The sequence below is a fragment of the Pyrus communis genome, chromosome 6 (genome assembly GCF_041283825.1).
Source record: "Pyrus communis isolate YQ-2024b chromosome 6, ASM4128382v1, whole genome shotgun sequence".
NCBI classification, from domain to species: Eukaryota; Viridiplantae; Streptophyta; class Magnoliopsida; order Rosales; family Rosaceae; genus Pyrus; species Pyrus communis.
Window position 1 is genome coordinate 21,838,145 of NC_142570.1, and position 24,242 is coordinate 21,862,386.

Genomic DNA, 24,242 nt, shown 5'->3' on the forward strand with positions numbered 1-24,242 from the left:
CCTCTCCCCTACTTTTCTAGGTTTATGGTTTAATTTTGAACAATTTTTATATGTATTTGGAATAATTTGTTTGGTTTTGGTTTGTTTTGAATTATGGATTGTTATGTGATGGATATTATTTTCTCGAAATGCTTAATTGAATGAATGGAATTATATTTATGCATGTGACCAATTCAATCAGTTTATTTCTAGTGAGGAAGTTAGTTGTCTGGCAGATAGTGCAACCCTGCACACTATTTTACTAACTTAATACCCAAGAAAGCTCATTTGACAACTCTCTCAAGCCCATCCAACCTGATTGAAGGATACGGAAAGGCCCGTATCATGTTGTCCAATGGCACTATCTTAAACATTAAGGAGACACTCTATTCTCCACGTTCTAGAAGAACGTTGCTAAGTTTTAGAGATATTCGAGATAATCAATATCATATTGAAACCACTGAAGATAATGGTTTTGAATTTCTCTGTATCACTTCATACGAATATGGCTAGAAGCGTATTCAAGAGAAGTTGGAACGTCTGCCGAGTGGATTGTGCATCACAACTCATAGCATAGAAACCCACAGTGTGGCTAGCCCTATGCCTGAGTTCCAGCATACTTTGTTTCTTTGGCTTGACCGTTTGGGACATCCTGGACATGACATGATGTGCCATATCCTCAAATTTTCACATGGGCATCGGTTACCTCCCTACGTTGGATTCCCGCCATGCAAAGTGTGTTCTTTAGGGAAGTTGAATACTCAACCCTCACATACAAAGATTATTCACGACCCCCCTAAGTTTCTTCAGAGGATTCAAGAGGATATTTGTGGACCTATCCAACCAACATGCAGACCATTTAGATACTTTATGGTGTTGGTTAATGCATCGACACGATGGTCACATGTTTTCCTGTTGTCCATATGCAACATTGCGTTTGCTAAACTCCTAGCTTAAATCATTAAGCTAAGGGCTCACCACCCTAATTATCCGATTAAGTCGATTCGACTGGATAACGCTGGAAAGTTTACATCACAGACTTTTGACGATTATTGCATGTTAGTAAGGATTGATCTGGAACATCCTGTAAAGCTTTCATAAAGCGCCTTCAATTGATAGCTCGAACTTTGGTTATGAGAACCAAACTGCTTGTATCTGCCTGGAACTATGCAATGTTACACGCAGCTATATTGGTCGACCTGAGCCCACCGCTACTCAACCACATTCACCGTTATAGTTGGTCACTGGATACAAGCCTAACTTCTCGCATTACGGATGTTTGGGTGCACTATTTATGTGCCAATAGTGCCGCCACTACATACCAAAATGGGCCCTTAAAGAAAAATGAGAATCTATGTTCGATATGATTTGCCATCAATTATTTTCTATTTAAAACCCATCACATGAGATCTCTTTACTGCACGTTTTGCAGATTGTCACTTTGATAAGACAGTTTTCCCGTCGTTAAAGGGAGATAAATATGCTAACGTTCCTGGAGAACGCCGCGAATTATCTTGGTATGCTCTCACTATGTCTCATTTAAATCCCCGCATTGCCCAGTCAGAAACTGAGGTGCGACAATTTATAAATCTTCAGAGCATTGCTCAAAGCATGTCGGATGCTTTTAATGATCTAGCAAAGGTGACAAGATCACATATACCCACTGCAAACGCACCTGCAAGGATAGATGTACCTCGCGTACGTCAACAACCTGCCTTGGAAGGCCAGACTATCCCCGAAAGTAGGGAGGCCGCACATTCCACACGACAAGGTACATTGGCAGCTAGCCAATCATCTGCTCAAACTCTGAAGCATGGCAGACCCCTTAGTTCAAAGGATTCACAACCTCAAAAGAGGAAATCGGCACCAACTAGTGACCCTAGTTTGAATCTGACCATCGCTCACTTATCCGTTCTAATGCATAAAGTTATTCTAGATTACGATTATGCTTCAAAAGAAACATGTCGACCTCCCAAGAATTGTGAGATTTCGGTCCATTACGCAGCATTGGATGAGGTTTGGAATAGGAATAAGATGATCGTCAATGATACATTTGCGTACTCAGAAGGTACTGACATCATGCTTAGTGATGACATTGAACCACGTTCCGTCGATGAATGTCAACGTGAAACCGATTGGTCAAAATGGAAACAAGCAATCTAGGTCAAACTTGATTCGCTCACAAAATGTAAAGTGTTTGGGCCTATTGTTCTACACCACCATGCGTGAAGCCCGTTGGCTACAAGTGGGTTTTCGTGAGGAAGCGTAATGAGAAAAATGAAATAGTGCCATACAAAGCACGCCTCGTAACGCAAGGCTTCTCTCAGCGCCCTGGGATTGATTATGATGAGACGTATTCCCCCATAATGGACGTTATAACGTTCCGCTACCTTATTAGTCTGGTAGTTTCCGAAAAACTGAATATGCAGCTTATAGACGTGGTAACCGCGTATCTCTATGGGGATCTAGATACGGAAATATACATGAAAGTTTAAGAAGGACTTCCATTAAATTGTTCAAATAGTTCTAGACCACAGAATACTCTCTTAATTAGGTTGAGGAGGTCACTCTATAGATTGAAACAATCCAGGCGGATGTGGTATAACCATCTGAGTGAATATTTGACAAGTCAGGGTTATGTGAACAATAAATTATGCCCATGCGTGTTCATAAAGAAGTCACAATTCAAATTTGCAATCGTTGCAGTTCATATCGATGACATAAACCTCATCTAAACTCCAACAAAGGTTGGGGAAATTGCGACGCACTTGAAATCGGAATTTAAGATGAAGAATCTTGGGAAAACTCAATATTGCCTCGGCCTGGAGATCGAGCAATGTTCGGATGGAATCCTAGTACATCAATCGAACTACACCCAAAAGGTGTTGCATCATTTTAATGAGGATAAAGTGAAGCCTTTGAGTACACTCATGGTCGTTCAGATTCAAAATGCTAAACAAGATCCCTTCTGTCTAAATGAGGATCAGGAAGAGATTTTGGAACCCGAAGTTCCTTACCTAAGTAAAATTGGGGTTGCTTTATTGTACTTGGCTCAATGCACTAGACACGACATCTCATTCGCTGTTAATTTTTTGGCAAGATATAGCAATGCGCCCACACGCAGGCACTGGAATGGTGTTAAAGACATTCTCCGTGACCTCAAGGGTACGACGAATTTGGGCTTGTTCTATACCCGTGAATCTTCAAGTGTTGCCGCCCCTTATGATTCTCAAATTGATTCCCACCTTGTTGGTTACGCAAATGTTGGATATCTGTCTGACCCACGTAGGGCACGTTCTCAAATGGGTTATGTCTTTACCATTAGAGATACCACTATATCTTGGAGGTCTATCAAGTAAAGTCTAGTTGCGACTTCTTCGAACCATGATAAGATTCTTGCCCTACATGAAGCATCGCATAAGTACTTTTGGTTGAGAGTAGTTATGGAACATATTCGAAGCACTAGTGGTCTTACTTCCATCACTAACCTTTGTACAACCATTTTTTAAGATGATGCAGCAAGTATCAAGCAGTTAAAAAAGGGATACATTAAGGAGACAACACCAAGCACATAACGCCGAAGTTCTTGTACTCACACCAGCAACAGCAGCATCAGAACATTGAAGTCAAGCAAATTCGTTCCCAGGACAACCTGGCCGATCTCTTCACTAAGTCATTGCCCAAGTCTACTTTTCAAAAGCTCGTCCAAGGAATCGGTATGCGTAAGTTATCTGAGTTGAATCGCTTGTAGTTCTCTTATTTAGAAGTTATGTCTAACGCATGGGGTGTATCTAGAAGCATGCCTACTTGATCTTAATGTTCTCTTTTTCCTACGATTAGGAGCATTTTTCCCCTGGATTTTTGCTACCTAACGAGGTTTTAACGAGGCACCCATCCTGGGATGATCATACTTCGTTGAGTTCACTACCTTCGTCATGTTTAATGTTTATTTTAGACATTATGCATACTTCTCACTTTTCTTCTTAATCTATGGGTTTTCCCCATACCCTTGGGTTTTACCATAGCAAGGTTTGGTGAGTTTTACTACAAATGCATATTTCCTTAAATTTGAAACTCACGTACACTCGTTGTGCCGATGACTTCATCAACTATTCTACCTTCTCTACTGAAGATCTGATGTGATGGTTTGTTGAGTATTTACACACTCAAGGGGGAGTGTTGCAGTCATATTTAGAATATGAATGTGATTGTGTAAATCCTAGTAGATATAGGAATGTATCTTATATTCCTATTAGGAATTGATTACCTATTAAGAGTTGTAATCCTAAAAAGTTAAGGTTTTTGCCTATCATACTACTATAAATAACAATAGGGTGATACAAACACACCTCACAATTAAATCACTCTCAACTTTCTCTAATTGCCGCCGGCCCCCTTTCTCTCTAAACCCTTAGATAGTTCAATTAAATAGGCCTACAACATAAAATAAAGGGTAAATTACATTTTACCACCTCAGGTTTGAGGTCTATTGCTACCTCATACAACATCTTCAAAACATTTCATTTTCATACCTCACGTACTATTTTGTTTCAATATAATATCTCTGTTACATTTTCCATCCATTGCTCCATTAAGTGCTGACGTGGCTGCCACATTTATGCCACGTGGCTAAACAATTAATAAAAAATTAAAAAAATTAATTAAAAAAAAGTAAAAAAAAAAGAACCCAGAAACACATTCCCCCCCCCCCCGACCCACCTTTCTCTCCTCCACTCTTCACCTCCCTTCCCATCCAAAAACCCACCCCCACTGCATGTTCTTCTTCTTCCACGTTCGAGCGGTCCCTCACTCTCATAAGTCTATCTTTCTTCTTCCTCCCATCATCTCTCTCGCTCCCACATTTTCTTCTCCACATAAGAGTCTTGTTAACTGAAGATAGTGTTACGGAGGTCCTTGAAATTGGGGTCCCAATGTTTGAACAAATTGAAGAACGAGAGGTGCTGGGGACGAATGTGCAAAGGCTATTGGATCATCTGTGGCCCTCGACGATTACCATTGTTGAAAACGACAAGAACTTCACCAAGGGAAGTCGAGTCTAAAACAGGGCTCTTCGATTTGAAGGCTTGGGGTTTGAAAATCACCAAGCACAGACTTGTGTTTATTCCACGAGAAACATTGGGTCATGGTGGTCGTCTGACATCGACGGGGAACGACGGTGAAGCCGTTATTGGAGTTGTCTGGGTGCGTCGGGAATTGTCCGAAAAGACGATGAACAGTATGAGCAACCACTGGGGAGGTGGGGGTCGGGTGGGATAGGGTGGGTTTTTGGATGAGAGGGGAGGTGAATAGTGGAGGAAAGGGAGGTGGGTCGGGGGGAGGGAATGGGTTTCTGGGTACTTTTTTTTTATTACTTTTTTAATTAATTATTTAAATTTAAAAAAAAATTTTATTAATTGTTTAGCCACATGCACAAATGTGGCAATCACGTGGCATAAATATAGCAGCCATGTGGCATAAATGTGGTTGCCATGTCTGCTCTTAACGAAGCAATGGATGAAAAATGTAACGGAGGTATTATATTGAAATAAAATAGTACGTGAGGTATGAAAGTGAAATGTTTTGAAGATGTTGTATGAAGTTGTAATAGACCTCAAACCTGAGGGGGTAAAGTGTAATTTACCCTAAAAGAAATAAAGTATTGATTTTATTGGTGTGGTTTTGGTGAATTTTCGCTTTAATCTATGTAGTTTGTTTTTTGCTATTTAGGTCCTTTTATAGTAACTTTTATATGACAGTTGAGATTATTGAATAATCCAAAAAATAAACGGTGCAAAATCCCTTAGAGTTAATCTTTATTATTTATTTTCTAGACTGCTTTGCAGTACTGAATAATTAAAGATAAACCCTTTTATTTTATAGTGTCAGAAAACATTAATTTAAGTCACTTATGCACACTATTATTTTTTAACAAACGATATTATTTATTCTATATTATTTATTCTAAGATCATCTCCAACTCTTGGGAATAAAGCTTAAAAATTTAAGTTAGAAAATTTTAAACCATAACCCAAAAACTGTTGTTTTTTTTTTTTTTCCTCCAACCCTTACGGCTTAAAATTTTAACCCGAGATTATTAAATAATGATTTTAGATTTTTTTTTTTTTTAGTAAATTTTTTGAAAATAAAATTTATGTAAATTATCCTATTTGTTGCAATCATATTTGGAATAGGAATGTGATTGTGTAAATCCTAGTGTATGTAGGGATATCTTTTATATTCCCATTAGTAGTTAATATCCTATTAGAATTGTAATCCTAAAAGGGTAAGGATTTAACCTATTCTACTACTATAAATAAAGGCATAATGGGGTGATACAACACACACACCTCATAATTAAATCTCTCCCTTCTCTCTCTTGTTGCCGTCGACCTCCCCTCACTATTCCCCTAGAATAGCTCAGTTAAATAGGCCTACAACACGTTAGCTCAGTTAAATAGGCTTATAACATGTTATCAACACACTTTTGCCAGAAGTTAAGGAACTAAAAGATCATAGGATGAGGCTTTCTTCTAAAAAAATTCAAAGGCTCTTATTTGTTTTCTGCCAATCAGGTATGCTTAAAATAAAGGAAGATATTTGAAACATCCACAAAGCATGAAAACATTCCCCATGATGCGTGAACCCCTCTACGTTTATATTTTCCTTCCATATACATATTGCATATGTTTCATATATTTGTCTATATATATATATATATATATATATATATATATATATATATATATATGTTTCATGCATTACGCAATTATATTGCTATGTGGAATTTATGAGTCAAAGTATATAAATAAATAGAAGCAATTTCGGGTTTTTAAACCCTAGTTATGTCGAAGAACAAAAAAAACTGGGAAATTGTGCGACACGGCCGCCGAACCACCGCCATTGGCCTGAAGCCCAGCTACATGGAGCATATCATGGAATGGTGTCGTTTTGACACTTTGGACCACATGGTAGCAGCTTTTTGGGCTTTGATGCCCTGACCTGGACACCCCAGGCCTTCGGCCTGATAAGCTAAATGGGCTTGAAGTCCCTTAGCCCAACCAAGAAAGCATGCAACCTTCTTGCCATGTTGTCCCGCAAAGTCCTTGGCCCAACTCCAACAACCCAGTATTGCTGCGCTTTTATTTGTCCCATGATTTGGCCTGCCCGCAGCAGCCCATAACTAACTAGGCTTGACCTAGTGTTCAACCCACTTACCCATAACTTTTGCTACTGGCTTGGCTTACCCCGACCTGAACCCAGCTTCGGCTGGGCGGGCTTCCTAGACCAACCCACGGCCAGCTTCTTGTTGGGCCTGCACCTTTGTCCAAAGCTGCTGGGTTCCTCATACCACAAGGCCCAAGGCATGCAGCCCTCTCATGACCCAATCTGCCTACAGCTGAGTCTGTATGGCCCATTCCCGTGTCTTTTTTTAACTCGATGCCAATTTTGGCATTCCCGCGTTATAAATCATGTCCAAAAAAAGTTTTGGGGTGTTTTGGTTTATGCTAATTACTTCTAATTTAATTATCACTTGGTTTATCACCAACCAAAGCTAATATGATCCGTTTGTCATTATTTTGCTTCCACAATCAACCCCGTTTGGTCTTGATCTATTGAATTAATTAAAAGTGACCTGTAATCCATTAATCCAAAATTATTGACCTGAATATCACTTTTCGACATTAACGATTCGATAATTTATTTCTATACTTGGAACCGTTGACATCCTTTCGTAGTCCCAAAGCTCTCACACTTAAGTTCTCGAAGCAACTCAAATCCACTACACTTAAATCAGCATATTGCATTTTGTGTTCTAGCAAGAACCTCTCCTTTATGAACTAATCGTTCATAAAACTAAATTAAACCTGTAGTTCCATATTTAGTGCCTTCAAAACCCGAAGTTTTCATTCAAAACTTACCACATGAAACCTGTAACTTTCATGCATAAATTAAACCAATACATGTCTATAGAACCAGATTGTTCTACGATGTATATCTATGGATTACCATATGACTAACCACGTTTTTGTTGTACCCTCCGTTTTAGGGACATGTCGAACTTGAACAAGCTTGATTTCACCGCTCTGGAAGTATCTAGAAGAAACTACCTAAAGTGGGTTCAAGACGTTAAGCTCTATCTTACTGTAAATGGTATTAGAGACATCATCGAGGCACATACGGACAACAAACCTGTCGACGAAGCTCAGAAAGCTACTGCAATGATCTTCATTCGAAGACACATCCATGATGCTCTGCAAACCGAATGCCTTGCTAAGGAGGACCCACGCACCTTCTGGCTTGCTCTGGCCGACCATTTCGATCACCAGAAAGACATTTACTTGCTTGAAGCAAGACACGACTAGCAGCATATTCACTTCCAAGACTTTAAGTCTGTGAATGAATACAACTCTGAAGTTTGTAGAATCTGATCACTACTAAAGTTCTGTAAAATGGAATTAACCAAATCAGATCTCTTGAAGAAGACTTATTCGACCTTCCATGCCATTAATATTGTCCTGCAACAACAATATAGGACACAGAAGTTTACCAAAGTTTTAGATTTCATCTCTATTTTACTTTTCACTGAAAACCATAACCAGCTTTTGATGAAGAATCATCAAGCCTGACCGACTGGCTCGAACGCCGCGTTTGAAGCACATGTGACCAATTCTAGCAGCCACAAACGACGCAAAAATCATCGTGGCCGTGGCAATGGGCAGCAAGCCCCACCACGAGCCCAATGTCAGCAGATTCAAGACCCACCCAATGGAGGAAATGTGACCCAGAAGCGTCTACCCCTTACACCTAAGGCCCCAAACTTCAAAAACAAGGGAAAAGTTACCGTTCAATCGGCTTCCGCTAAAATGGACATGTACTATCGATGTGGATCAAAGGATCATTGGTCACGCATATGCAGAGTTACCCCTGAGGCTATTGTCAAGTATCATTCCCGTCGTGAGTCTAACTTTGCACATGTGGAACATCTAGAAGATGCTACTACATCCATGGAGATATCAGATTTTCAGGAGGCATTAGCTCATATGGACGAATAAATTTTAGACATGTTTTAGGTTTTAGCCCTAGTGACTAGACCCCACCCCCCTAATTTTTAGGTTTATGGTTTAATTTTGGACAATTTTTCTAAGTATTTGGAATAATTTGTTTGGTTTTGGTTTGTTTTAAATTATGGATTGTTAATATATGGATATTATTTCTCAAATTGATTAATTGAATGAATGGAATTATATTTATGCATGTGACCAATTCAATCAATTTATTTCTACGTATGTTTAGTGGGGAAGTTAGTTGTCTGGCTGATAGTGCTACCACACACACCATATTCCGTGAGCGACACTACTTTACTAACTTTGTACCTAAGAATGCACCTCTGACAACTTTCTCAAGCCCATCCAACCTAATTGAATGATACAGAAAGGCCCGTATCATGTTGTCCAATGGTACCATTAAAAAGGCCTTCTATTCTTCATGTTCCGGAAGAACTTTGCTGAGTTTTAGAGATATTCAAGATAATCAATATCATATTGAAACCACTGAAGATAATGGTTCTGAATTTCTTTGTATCATTTCGTACGAATATGGCTAGAGGCGTATTCACGAGAAGTTAGAACGTCTGCTGAGTAGGTTTTACAACACAACCATTCACGATATAGAAGCCCACCATGCGGCCGGCCCTGTGCTTGATTTCCAGAGCACTTTGCGGCCTTGGCATGACCATATGGGACATCCCGAACGTGACATGATGCGTCATATACTTAAATCATCACATAGGCATCATTTACCTCCCTACGTTGGATTCCCGCCATGCAAAGCGTGTTCTTTGGGGAAATTGAATACTCAACCCTCAATTATAAAGATCATTCACAACCCTCCTAAGTTTCTTCAGATGATTCAAGGAGATATTTGTGGACCTATACAACCAACATGCAGACCATTTCGATACTTTATGGTGTTGGTTGATGCATCAACACGATGGTCACATGTTTGCCTATTGTCCACACGCAATGTTGCATTTGCGAAACTCTTAGCACAAATTATTAAGCTATGGGCTCACCACCCTGATTATCCGATCAAGTCGATTCGACTGGATAACGCTTGAGAGTTTACGTCACAGATTTTTTTACGATTATTGCATGTTAGTAGGGATTGAAGTTGAACATCTTGTACCCCATGTTCACACCCAAAACGACATTGCAGAAGCTTTCATAAAGAACCTTCAATTTATAGCTTGGACTTTGGTTATGTGAACCAAATTGCCTGTATTTGCCTGGGGCTATGCAATATTGCACGCTTCTATGCTGGTTTGCTTGAGGTCCACCGCTACCCAACCTCATTCACCGTTACAGTTGGTTATGATTTGCCATCAATTATTCGATACTTAAAGCCCTTGACAGTGGATCTTTTTACCACACGTTTTGCAGATTGTCACTTTGATTAGACAGTCTTCCTGTCGTTAGGGGGAGATAAGCATGCTAACGTCCCTGGAGAACACCACGAATTATCGTGGTATGCTCCCATTATGTCTCATTTAGATCCCCACACTGCCCAGTCAGAAATTGAGGTGCGACAAATTATAGATCTTCAGAGCATTACTCAAAGCATGTCAACTGCTTTTACTGATCTAACTAAGGTGACAAGATCACATATACCTGCTGCAAACGCACCTGCAAGGATAGACGTACCCTGCGTATGTCTTAATCATGCCTAGGAAGGTCGGACCTTCCACACGGCCTAGTAGATTGGCGTTTAGCCAATCACCTACTCCGACCCTAAAGCATGGCAGACCCCTTGGTTCAAAGGATTCACAACCCCAGAAAAGGAAAACGGCACCAACTAGTGACCCTAGCTTGAATCTGACCATTGCTCACTCATCTGTTCCAATGCATAAGGTTATTCTAGATTACAGTGATATCTTAGATGAGACAACCCGACCTCCCAAGAATCGTGAAATTTTGGTCCACAACGTAATATTGGATAAGGTTTGGAATCGGAATGAGATCATCATCGATGATGCATTTGCGTACACAGTAGCTATTAACATCATGCTTAGCGATGAGATTGAACCACATTCCATTGATGAATGCCGACATAAAACGAATTGGTCAAACTAGAAACAACCAATCCAAGTCGAACTCGATTCGCTTGAGAAACATAAGCTGTTTAGACCTATAGCTCCTACTCTACCACATGTGAAGCCAATGGGCTATAAGTGGATTTATGTGAGGAAGCGTAATGAGAAGAACGAAATATTATGATACAAAGCACGCCTCGTAGAGCAAGGCTTCTCTCAATGCCCTAGGATTGATTACAAATAGACGTATTCCCCCATAATGGACGTCATAATGTTCCGTTACCTAATTAGTTTGGTAGTTTCTGAAAAACTAAATATGCAACTTATAGATGTGGTAACCACATATCTCTATGGGAATCTAGATACAGAAATCTACATGAAAGTTCCAAAAGGACTTCCATTGACTGGTTCAAATAGTTCTAGACCGTAGAACACTCTATCTGTTAGATTGAGGAGATCACTATACGGATTGAAACAATCCGGGCAGATGTGGTATAACCATCTAAGTGAATATTTAACAAGTCAAGGTTTTGTGAACAATGAATTATGCCCATACGTGTTCATAAAGAACTCACATTCCATATTTGTGATCGTTGCAGTTTATGTCGATGACATGAACCTCATTAGAACTCCCGCAGAGCTTAAGGAAATTGTCGTTCACTTGAAATAGGAATTTGAGATGAAAGATCTTGGAAAAACTCAATATTGCCTCAGCCTAGAGATCAAGCATTGTTAGGATAGAATCTTAGTAGATCAATCGAACTACACCCAAAAGGTGTTGCGACATTTTAATGAGGATAAATCGAAGCCTTCGAGTACTCCTATGGTCGTTCAGACTCTAGATGCTAAATGAGATCCCTTCCGTCCAAAGGAGGATGAGGAAGATATTTTGGAGCCTAAAGTTCCATACCTAAGTGCAATTGGGGCTTTATTGTACTTGGCTCAATGCACTAGACCCGACATCTCCTTTGCTATTAATCTTTTGGCTAGATACAGCAATGCGCCCACACGCAGACACTGGAATGGTGTTAAATACATTTTCCGCTACCTCAAGGGTACGATGGATTTAGGCTTGTTCAATACCCACGAATCCTCAAGAGAGCCACACTCCCTCGATTCTCAGGGTTGATTCCCTCCTTGTTGGTTACGCATATGTTGATATCTATCTAACTCACATAGGGCAAACGGGCTATGTCTTTACCATTGGAGACACCACTATATCTTAGAGGTCTACCAAGCAAACGCTAGTTGAGACTTCTTTGAACCATGCTGAGATTCTCACCCTGCATGAAGCATCACGTGAGTGTTTTTGGTTAAGAGCAGTTATGGAACATATTCAAAGCACTAGTGGTCTTACTTCCATCATTAACCTTCCTATGACGATCTTTGAAGACAATGCATCATGTACCAAGCAGTTAAAGAAAGGATACATTAAGGGAGACAACACCAAGCACATAGCACCGAAGTTTCTTTATTCTCATCAATAACAACAGCATCAGAACATTGAAGTTAAGCAAATCCGTTCCCAAGACAACCTGACCCATCTCTTTACCAAGTCATTGCCCAAGTCTACTTTTCAAAAACTCATCCAAGGAATCAGTATGCGTAAATTATCTGAGACTCATATTCACCCGTTGTGTCACTGACTTCAACAGTTGTTCTACCTTATCTGTTGAAGATCTGATGCGATGCTTTGTTTGAGTATTTACACACTCAAGGGGGAGTGTTGCAGTCATATTTGGAATAGGAATGTGATTGTGGAAATTCTAGTGTATCTAGGGATATCTTTTATATTCCCTTTGGTAGTTAATATCCTATTAGAGTTGTAATCCTAAAATGGTAAGGATTTAACCTATCCTACTACTATAAATAAAGGCACAATGGGGTGCTACAACACAAACCTCACAATTAAATCTCTCTCTTATCTCTCTTGTTGTCACCAACCTCCACTCTCCATTCCCTTAGAATAGCTCAGTTAAATAGGCCTACAAATCTAATTTATTTTTATGAACATTTTAATCTAAAAATATTTAAATTTCGATAAGTAATCTAAATTCATACAAATACATAGTTATTTATAAAATTTTAAGTTAAATTTGATTTAAATCATTTTTAAAATAGTTTTAGACGTTCGATTTAATTTTGGGCCGACAAATTTTTTTTTACCATTAGATTTGATCTCATTTGACCATAGCCGTTAGATTATAAGTAAAAAAAAAAAGAAATATGACAGCTTGGTGGGTCCAGAATAATTTAAACCAGACTTAAATCCTGAAGGGAATCTAGCCCAGAGATATATTTTCTCCCCGAGACTTATTTTAGCTCAATGGTTGGAGATGGTTTTTTTTTGGGGGGGTGGGGGGGTGTTGGTTTTAAAGCTTATATTTTAAGATTTATCCCATGGGTTGGAGATGGTCTAAGGGAAATGGGCTAGCAATGTGTTTCGAATTCACCTTTGGCGAGAATCGACACTAAGAGCTCTCACTTTCAAGCAAAGATGAATACCACTACATCGTAGTACTAAGTGGCCATATGCACACTATTAATTTGGTTTAAAAAAAAAAAAATTAGGGTCCTTGTTAAATTATTGTGATTAATACAGTATAAGACTTAAATCGAGAGAATAGCAACTAACTTTTTATTTAGAGTAAACCGACAATATCCCCTCAACTTTCACCTAACTTTCGACTTACCCCCTAAACTTTTAAATTGGAAAATTAAAGACTTAAACTAAATTTTTTTTTTTTTTTTTTGCCGATTTCCCTAGTGTTGTTAGTTTTTCATTCATTTCATCCAAATTTCTATTAAATGAAAGCATGTGCACAACATGTGAGGGTGGTTCAATCACTTCCTTCTTTAAAATAATTGAAAATCCTAGATTTCTAAAATGTTGACCTGTGCAAATTTATGTGATTCTATAGCTTTTGTGTTTGAAAGTCTAGCGAAGTGACATTTTTGTTTTCAAATGAGAGTCATGTGGTGTACACGTGATAAACGTTAACGTTAATTTGGATAGAATCTATGGAAAACTAACTGTAAGGGAAATCAGCCAAAAAAATTAGTTGAAGTCCTTGATTTTCCAATTTAAAAGTTCATGGGGTAAATCGGAAGTTAGATGAAAATTCAAGGAAAAAATCTACAGCTTACTTTAAATAAAAAGTTAGTTGCTATTCTCCTGATTTAAGTTTTATCTAAAAGCCAAACTAGAAATTGTTGTACCAAAATTGCTTTTAAAGAAAAATATGATCTATAAAACGAATAAATTTTATCAAAAACTTCATAATTGAAACCTTTTTAAACTATCTTACTTTTTTTTTAAAAAAAAAATCATACGAATCAAAAATCATTTATGTATTCAAATATACTGAACAAAATCGAGGAGTTGAGTACCAAATATCATATACATAATTCATCTATTTATATGATACATTTTGATGTTTGAACTTCCTCGAATCGAATAATTATTATTACTTGTATTGAAAATTAAAAAATTAAATGTTTTAGATAATAAAATTTATACAATAAAAAGACAAGGTATTTATGTTTTTATAGGAAATTGTTATTGGCACTCCATTCCTCATTCTACACTCCAAACTTTCTATATTTAGAAAGAAAAATACGCTTGTGATGAGTGTAAAATGAGATTTTTGAAATGTCAATAACACTTCTCTTTTTATTCATAGAGATACAAGTATTATTATTTTAATGGTAATTAACATCGTTTTCCAATTTGCATGTAACTTGTATTGGGAAGAATGAGTTGGTTTCGTAGGAACCAGCGAATATCCTTTCTTTCGTTTTTGTCTCTCTCTTCCCTCTCTTCCCTCTCTCTTCAAGACACCATAAAACAGCAGAGGAGAGAGAAGAAAGAAGAGAAAAGGGGCTCCTTGATTTTCATCCTCTCTAACTTTTCCCGAGAAAAATTGCAGAAGGAGAAATAGGAAAGGGAAATTTAGAGAGAGAGATGGAGAAGAGAGACGACAATGGGGTGGACCTGAAGGTGGTTGGTGGGGGAGTGGGACCCAATAATAGTAAGTTCCCGTTGAGCTTCTGGGAGGTGGCTGTGGCTTCCACCGTCGTATTGGGCTTCTTGTTTGGCCTTCTGGGTGTTTACCTGACCATGCCCGCATCGGATTACAGCTTCCTCAAGCTTCCCCGTAGCCTACAGGAGCTTCAAATCCTCAGGTACTTTTTTGAATAAAATTTCTTGTAAATTTCCCATGAATCTGAATTGGGTTTTTAGGATTGAATTTTCCAGGAAAAGCCACGAATTTTAATGGGAAAATTTGTGGGTTTCTAATGCATGTGATATCAATCTGGGATTATTATGTTAGTTTTTAGTTAATTATGGATTTTTACCTCTTAATCCAATTAATTGCAAACTAATTAGGAAAAAAATCATGTCTCAAAATTTATTTTTTAGGAAGAGACCTGATTTTTGCATGGATCCATATTCTTGAAGCATTTTATTTTCTCAAATCATTTTCTAGGAGTTGAAATTAATGAATAGAATATTGCTTTCTCCTTATCTGCATTGGCCTTTTCTTTTCTTGAACGTTATGCACCAGTATTCGTCTGAGCCAGTTTTGATTCGGGCTTTTGATTTGTGTTCTGAGGAATTTGATATAACCGCGTGCAACTGTTACATTAGTTAATTTTGTTTTTCATTGGTTATGGTATCAATGAAGGATACGGGGTACTGCATTTGTGCGACCTTAATGTGTAAGGGAGGAGAGATTAATGCTGAACATGGAATGTTGCATTATTGTGAGCTTAAACTTTTAAGTTTGATGACTCTTCTACTCACATTTTGCGAAACGTTTTAAATTGCATTGTTGGAAAAAGTTATGAACTTGGTTGAGTGTAGCCGTGTACTCCCCTAGTTGATGACCGATGCGTTGTGTTTTGTTCCAGCTGCGTGTGCTCCATTTATAGATAAATTGTTGCATATGATTTTAATGGTATTATGCGGTTCTATTTATTTTGTTTTCTGTCATTGTCTTCTTCTGGTTAGAGTTCACCTCGAGGACTACACAAGTGACTACACCGCGCAGGTTCTGTTAGGGTACTGCATGGTTTATATATTCATGCAGACTTTCATGATCCCTGGTACTGTATTTATGTCCTTGCTTGCCGGTTCCCTTTTTGGAGTCTTCAAAGGTGTAGCTTTGGTGGTGTTTAACGCCACTGCTGGTGCATCTTCTTGTTATTTCTTGTCAAAGCTGATCGGGAGGCCCATTGTCATCTCTCTTTGGCCTGACAAGCTGCAATTTTTCCAAAACCAGGTATATTCAAATGTTTTCATATCTCCCATTGAAACTTTTAACTTCCAAAATGAGTGAATCATTTATTGTTTTTCTTCCAGGTAGCTAAAAGAAGGCAGGGACTGTTGAACTATATGTTGTTTCTCCGATTAACTCCGACCTTGCCTAATACATTTATTAATCTTGCTTCACCAATAGTTGATGTGCCTTACCATATTTTCTTACTGGCAACTTCAATTGGTCTGATACCAGCTGCGTACGTCACTGTCAGGGTATGTATCCTGCACTTCAAAAAGTTGATTAAATATTGAAGTTTAGTTGTTGTCTAAGAACATCAGACGTCTATGCAACACCTGAAGGGTCTATGGCCAAATGATCCAAAATAAAAATCAATGTCTTTTTTTCCCTTTTTGTCATAGAGGAAGATAAATACAATATATCTTCCTCTCGACGCCGTCTCAATCCACATTTTGACTACTGCAGAAAAATATATAATTATCTGCGTGGTCTCGTCTACGTATGCTCTACTCGATTGTCACTGGTTGTGCCTGTGTACTTGACTCTGTTTTCATGCTGCAGGCCGGATTAGCTCTTGGAGAGTTACGATCCCTTGGGGATCTCTATGACTTCAACTCGATAGCCACCTTGTTCTTCATTGGAGTTGTCTCAATTACTCCCACGCTAGTGAGCAAGAACAAAGCATAGTATTTCACTTACTGAACTTTGCTTGGTGTACATGAGGACCTTGTTCTGCTTGCAGCCGTTTGGGTAGCTCCGTACAGATGAGCATCAAGAAATTGCAATACAAAGGTATTACTGGCTCGTTATGTAGAAGGCGTGTCCGTGTCCTTGGATGGAATTTGTTGACTGTCATGTTTCATTCGGGCTGTGGGTTTGGGGTTAAATGTGTATGTAACTTCGATTTCAGTGGTAAGATGTTATAGGGTATGTGTATCATCATCAAGAAAAATGTGAAGGCATTCTCTAGTCAATTTCTGACTTGACGCAGCTCTAGTGTTGAATAATGAAAGCTCCAAGATGATGTTAGTATTGTTTTTCATAAACGTAACCACTAAGACGTAGGGATGAGGTTGACGTAACTGCCCTTCGGCAATGTTTACAATTTCGACAGTTTTTGTCGATGCAGGCTGCCTGGTATAACCAAAGAAAGGCAGCAAGTGCTTCATAATAAAGCACTTATGCTTAAAATGCTTGGCGGGTAAGCAGGAAGAACATTTGTTCTCACGATTCCTTGTCAAATTTGGCTTAATGATTGAGTAGAAGTTTGAAGTTGGGAAGGCATTAAAGCATCTAAAATTGCTTGGCATGGAAGCTCAGAATTGTAGAGGAAAAGCTTTAGTTTCTTGGTCGGGTTGGTCTTCAATCTGTTGCCCAACCCAATTGGGTCAGATTAGAATCGACTCATTGTCACCCAAGAAAATGGGCAAACCAACTCACCCAAACTACTCTTAGGCGGGTTGGGTTAGGCAAGTTCAACGAGTTCGGGTTAATTGGTTTCTTTCATATTCTGAATGTGAATACAAAGAGAGGTGGCATTCCCATTCATTTTCGCTTCACATGCCCGTCTTGATTTCAAATCAATTAAAAACGAAGATCAAATTAAACAAGAGCATGTGGGAGAATAAAAATGGTGTGTGTTTATCATTCCCGGGAATGACGTTCTTTGTCAGCCCTAATCTTCCAATCTAACTGTTACCACGGATTCTAATCCACGTCTCTATCAAAAGATTGGGAACCAGTGCAAGGAAAATAAAATGGTAAAATTATAAGGAAAACCATATCACCAATTTGACAATTTATAACTTGTACAACAAACAAAAATTTGGAAAACGTACACATTTCGTAATGTTCGTGTATATTCCTACCTAGATTTCATGAATTTCTTTTTCTGCTGGGAGCTATCTGGAGTCCGGCTATCAAGCTTACGCTTTGTACCTGTTTGTTTTGAAGCAGCGCCACCTTTAAGTGTTTCTTTAGCCTTTCTCGCAGCAACAGATGGTCGTTTATCTTTCCGTTCTTTCGGCTTCACTCCACTTGGTGATTTTGATTCAAACTTATCTGGTCTACTGCCTTTTGCATTGAACTTCTTTTGGACACCAGGCTTACCTGCACGCAGGCCCTGGTAAGATGCCTTTGAACTCGACTTGTTAAAATCTGGACTCCTCGAGTCCACAGCTCGCTTTTTGGCTGAAGAATTAGCTTCTGACGCTGATGAGGGGTTCTTTCTCTTAGTTGGGGTGGACTCTGGTTTTGCATGAGACAGCCTGAGCTCCCGATCCCCAAGCTTCAAGTTTCGCTTCTTAACGACCAAATTTGCAGTTTCCTGGATGCCCAAATTGACAGACAACACATAATGTACCGTATCAGATGATACGAATTGAAAACAAGTGTACCTTGAGAAACTTACAGAATATACAAATTTAGCTACAGAGTTTCACAAACAAAGTAATTTATATAGTTTAGTCAACTATGCACGTATTCAATTCCAAATACTCTTAATTTTGAAATGAAATATTCATGCTACAAGAAGGTTCGGGATAAAATAAAATCTTACACTTACAGAAACTACTCCATCAATAATTTCTTATTTCTATCCTCAGACCAACTTTAAGATAAATACAAATAAAGATAATGGCAGGAAACACCTTAGCATCCCAATATGCATATTTAAAGAATTGATTGTAGTCATTCTTTTGCTAAATTAACGTCATTATGTACTTACCACCAAACTGCTATAGTAACAAATTTATATTTTTACGGTTGAAAAGACAAATGTTTCACCTATGTTCCAGGAGACAACCGGGGGTCCTATTGACATCCCCATGAGGACTCTCATTAAAATGGTAGAGCACGCCATCCAAGAAGAAAACGAATAGAATCAACTAAGCAACCACATATCTGAGTTCAAAATGCATGACATTGTAACAAAGAATTATTGACGGTAAATGGGGTTTGATAAACTGTTGGTGAAAATCACATACCCTTGTTCTAAACAAAACATAAGCAATGCCCTTTCCAATACCATAATTAGGATCCCTGATTATGCGAATAGCTTCAACGCCAGATCCAAGATTGTTGATACCGCAAAACAACTGATAAACTTCTTCATCCTGCAAAAGAAAAGAAATTGTTGTCCACATATTGCAACTAAAAGTATGTAACAAAAAAAAGCAAATTGGGAGGTGGAAAGTTCCAAAAAGAAGCAGAAAAGAAATCCTAGCAGAGCAATTCACCTTTACATCAAATGGAAGGTTACCCACAAAAACTGTTCTCGTGTGATCATAAACAGTAGCACTCTCCCCTTTCAGCTTCTTACGAGGTGGGCAAGCCCTGTCAACACGGATATGATGTCCTTCAACCTACATCAACATGCATAACAAGTCAAGGTACAAGATCAACAACTTCAGCTTTACTGTAAGAAAGATCTTGTGCAGAATGATACCAATCACCCAACTTCATGCAAATAACATACCACAGCCATGTTATGGGACAAAGAAGCCTGTGCCGATTCCTCGGTTTTGAAAACAATGTAGGCATTAACGCTGCAACACAAAATCTGTTATTTCAAAAGCAATCGTAAATCGCTTAAATTTGAAATTTTCATGTCAACAAGTATCAAAAGTCTAAAATCTACATCATTTTACTTACTTTTAACAACTTAAAGTCACACCAAATTAAATAACAAATTGGTGACTGAGGGAGCCAACCTTCCAATGTAAGGCTTTATTTGAGCTACGATAGATTCCAAAAGTACACCTAGAACCTATAGCCCCAACCCACAATCTGCTTGTAAATTGGAATCAGGGCCTTACGTGCTTCAAAAACGCTTATAAATGCAACAAGCAGTTCCTAAACCAACTGATTAAGTGATGCGAAATGATTACCTGTCAGCTTTATCATGGATTTGTTTTGTGAGTATTGCTCCCTTTCTGGGCCTTTTGGTCTGAACAAAAAGAACCAAATGTACAAAATCAGCAACCAACAATACATTTATATCCACAGTTTGCAAACAAGAAGTCATAAAACTCACATCCAAAATTGGCACGGATCGAATCCTCACAGACTCCACCTCTCCAAATTTAGTGAACTCCTTCATCAAAGCTTTTTTCTTGACCTTCAAGGGCAAATTTCCAACAAAAACAGTCCTCAAGAGCTTACTCTCGTCGTCGAAACCTTCGTTGGAAACCAACATATCAGCTGGATTATCAACTGTCTTCCTCTTCTCTCCAACAGTCCTCTTCTCCTTGTCCCCATCCTCCTCGCCCTCCTTCACGCCGTACTTCTTCACCTCATATTCTCTCTCAACTTCATCCCTTTTCCTCTTCCTCCCATCCTTCTTCTTCGCCACCGCATTCGTCGTCTCGGAGGGTTCATCATTTTCCTGTCTTGACAACCCTTCTAACTCAGAGCCCAAATTAGGGTTTTCAGAATTGAGCGTTTCCGGCAGTTTATTTTTCTTTGGTTTTTCGCCCTCCAACTCCACAGGACCCTGTGGAGCTTCTTCGTTAATCAACCCGGAAGCCGCCTTTTCTTTGTTCTTCCGCTTCCGTTTCTGCACCTCGCCGTCCCCGTCATCGCCATTGTTCTCAGACTCGCCATTATTGGTGTTCTCAGCAGGTTGAGAAGGGGCAACAAACCCAAACCCAGATTCCTGGTTCTTCCTCCTGAAGGGGTTGCTCTCGGAGAAGATGGCAGGGGCGGCGTCGTGGCTGGCGGCGTCGCCGAATAGGGTCTTGAAGACGTCGGACTGAGCTGCTGAAACGGCGTCGGTTTCTGGGTCCTTCGGTTTCCTCCTACCCATTGTATTTGGTTTGAAGGAACTTTGAGAAATCAATCAGGACGCAGAGAGAAAGCGCAAGTTCTTTAACTACAAGGCGTTGCGGGCAGAAAAGGGAAGCTGGGCTTCGAAACCCTAGAGTCCTCTATTTTTAAATCAGGAGGGAGTGTTTGAAAGCGGTTGCAAGAGAGTGGGCCGGATCAAGTTAAAACTTCATAAATTGGGTGGGCTGAGAGATCAAATGGACCCAAAGATAAAAGTGCATACACAAGTAGGTGCATTTTCACGAGAGATTTTCGGGTGTATCTGAAACACCATCATGTGTTAATAAAACCTATATGTGAGAAATATCAACCTTGTCTTCCTCTCATATAGTAAGACATGAAAAAAATACACCACATGGCAAGTGATTTTCCTCTTCATATCTTCCACTAAAACCTGAAGGGGCAAAAAATAAGGGTGAGCGGGCTTAAAAAAAAAAATTTGTAAAAACCTTTTCGAAAACATAATAACCCCTCGCCGTAAAATGAGTATAGTTTCCAAAATACACATACTAAGTATAGTATAAAAGTACTTACCAGAGCCAGCGGTATCTCAAGAATTCAATATGGCACAATATTTCATAAGTGAACACATGACGTCCATAATCACATAATTTCGCATATGCAAACATATCATATCGAGTGCTCATCGACACATGCTAACACACGAGTTCATATAAAGATATTCTAACATGAACAAGACTAGGTGTAACAATGATATACGTTATAGTACTACAATCACGTGAAGACTAGCGCTATGCGCAGCACATACGAGTTCTAATTGCCTATAACAATCTAGGAGAGGACTGGCACCTACAATGGATCCAAAGTGGGCGTGCAATGAGATGTGCACATATACGTGAAAGACTGGCCCTGGCCCTGGTAAGTACTAACATCGGTGCAGCAAACGATGAGCATATAACATAAATATAGTCATGCCACAGTGATTCGATAATTCTAGTCAACATAATATTATTTATAGCCGTAAAGTTAATTAAGGCATCCCGTAAGATGTATAATGATTTCCTAATTCTCAATGTTATGTCATTTCCTATATACGTTAATTTAATTACAGCAGTCATATAGAAAATTCATTATTAGATGTATATATGGAAACTAAATAAATATATGTATATATCAAAGAAAAGACCCACTCATAGATCATGTCTTCGGGTCGAACCTGCCTCGTAGCATCAAGAGTCTTTGCGATGCGTTTTGCCTAGAAACAAAACCATTTATGTAAATACGTAACGTAATAATGTGTAAACACGTTTTCGTACAAAGTACAGCTAATAAAGAAACTATTTTAAAACTGTCAAATTTAGAAAAATAGACAGCGGATTCGAATTCGGCACGTCGAGAAACCTAAGGAGGGACCTCGAGTTCCTCCACGCGCTGCCACAAGGTGGCTGCATTGGCAGTCATGCGCCGCACGCGCCGACCACCATCACGCTTCCACTCTGCCCACGCGCCTTCTTCACAGTTCCCAGATTTTGCAAGTTTTCTTCCCAACTTTCAGAGCTTATTTCGAGCTCAATACTCAACCAAATTCAGTGATTCAAAAGCCAATTTGAAACTAGGAATGTAGGGAACAAGACTATACCATTTTTGAGGGCCATATTTCATTGGAGATGGCTGGAAAAATCCTTTGAAAATGGCCCAACAGCCTTGGTTCTAAGCTTCCAAAATTTCTGGGAAAATCCTCCATTCGTCCTAACAGCTTCTAAACCCTATTAAAATGCGTCCAAACCTTGAGATTGTTCACTGATAATGAAAAAGGTAAGGGAGAGAGAGGTCCTAACGCTTACCTTGGTCGGGATCGACGAGAACTCGTCGGAGAAGATGGTGAACAGTGGCAATGGCCACTGTGCAATGCAAGCTCCATGCCTGGGTTTGATGTTCAGGGTTTGAGCTTAACAGAGATAAGGAAGGTCAACAAGCGATGGTGGTCTGATGGTCTAATTCGTCGGAGTAATCAAGTGGTGGTGGTTCGGTGTTATTGTGCACGGTGAATGCAGAGAGAGTCAACAATCTCACAATATAATGGTCAACGAAAGTCAACAATCTCGCCTCTAGGGGCATTTTCATCAAATCACTCATTTTAAATTAATTAAATTGTAAACTTAGGGACGGGTTGTCACAAGTGTGACTTCAATTGTTCACATTTAATATTTTAGGGCTCGTTTTGAAATGCTTTTAAAATGACTGAAAGTGCTTTTAATGAAAATACTTTTGAAATCAATCCTTAATAAAAATCACAGGGCTCGTTTGGAAAGTGTTTTTAAAATGATTGTAAGCGCTTTTGCAAAAAATATTTTTAAAACCAATTCTTACTAGAAATTTAAGAAAATCTTGGAAAAACACTTGAAATGCTTTTAGAACCCAAAAATATTATTTAAAAGCGCTTTCAGTCATTTTAAAAGCAATTCCAAACGAGTTCTAAATAGATCCTACAAAAACACTTAAAGTACTTCTTGCAAGAGCACATAAATCAATTTATGGCCAGTTCATAGATTTAAAGAGACCCAGGGCAAGGCCAAGAATAATGCCCTTGTATAGGTCCACATAAGAAATATCATTTGTTTTTTATTCAGACATATGAAAAAAGGGTCCCCGTGACTGAACTCTTAACCAAGGTTTTAAAAACATTAGGCGCTAGTTGGACGGCAAATCGAAGCCTAGTGCCTAGACGGCTAGACGAGGTCTCAGCGAGGGGAGCTTAAGTGGATTAGGCGGATTTAGTAAAAATAAATATAAAAATTAATTAATTAATTTTTTAAAGGACCAAATTACTAATCATTCCACCAAGTGACTGTAGCTCTCCTTCATCACCAGTGAAGTATTGAACAGTCAACCTTGACAACCGCTCTACTGAATTCTAAGTTTCATCTTCAAATTATGGCTCTTGGAAACTCAACCTTAGTCAACGGTTAAAAAGCTGTTTTTCTTTCTCAGGTTGTCCTCCTGGTTAGTTCTTTCCCACCGCTGTTGGCATAAACATATGCTTGTAAACTAATTTTGGTGCCCCTCAAGATTTGGGGCCCTGTGCAGCCGGCTGTTTGCCCTGCCCC

General features: G+C 38.9%; 2 protein-coding genes across 2 annotated transcripts; one reads left to right on the forward strand and one right to left on the reverse strand.

Annotated features, from left to right (window-relative positions):
* The first annotated feature begins 14,811 nt into the window (after positions 1 to 14,811).
* LOC137710993 (putative membrane protein At4g09580) lies at positions 14,812 to 17,396 on the forward strand. The gene is made up of 4 exons (XM_068450181.2): positions 14,812 to 15,253; positions 16,083 to 16,353; positions 16,434 to 16,604; positions 16,912 to 17,396. Exons 1-4 carry the CDS (start codon positions 15,033 to 15,035, stop codon positions 17,035 to 17,037), a joined length of 789 nt encoding a protein of 262 aa, XP_068306282.2. The 5' UTR covers positions 14,812 to 15,032; the 3' UTR covers positions 17,038 to 17,396.
* A 696-nt stretch (positions 17,397 to 18,092) lies between these two features.
* Positions 18,093 to 21,468, reverse strand: LOC137710866 (uncharacterized). The gene is made up of 6 exons (XM_068450019.2): positions 20,384 to 21,468; positions 20,238 to 20,296; positions 19,826 to 19,895; positions 19,587 to 19,712; positions 19,335 to 19,463; positions 18,093 to 18,676 (listed from the first exon to the last, which is right to left on the reverse strand). Exons 1-6 carry the CDS (start codon positions 21,152 to 21,154, stop codon positions 18,215 to 18,217), a joined length of 1,617 nt encoding a protein of 538 aa, XP_068306120.2. The 5' UTR covers positions 21,155 to 21,468; the 3' UTR covers positions 18,093 to 18,214.
* Positions 21,469 to 24,242: the final 2,774 nt, after the last annotated feature.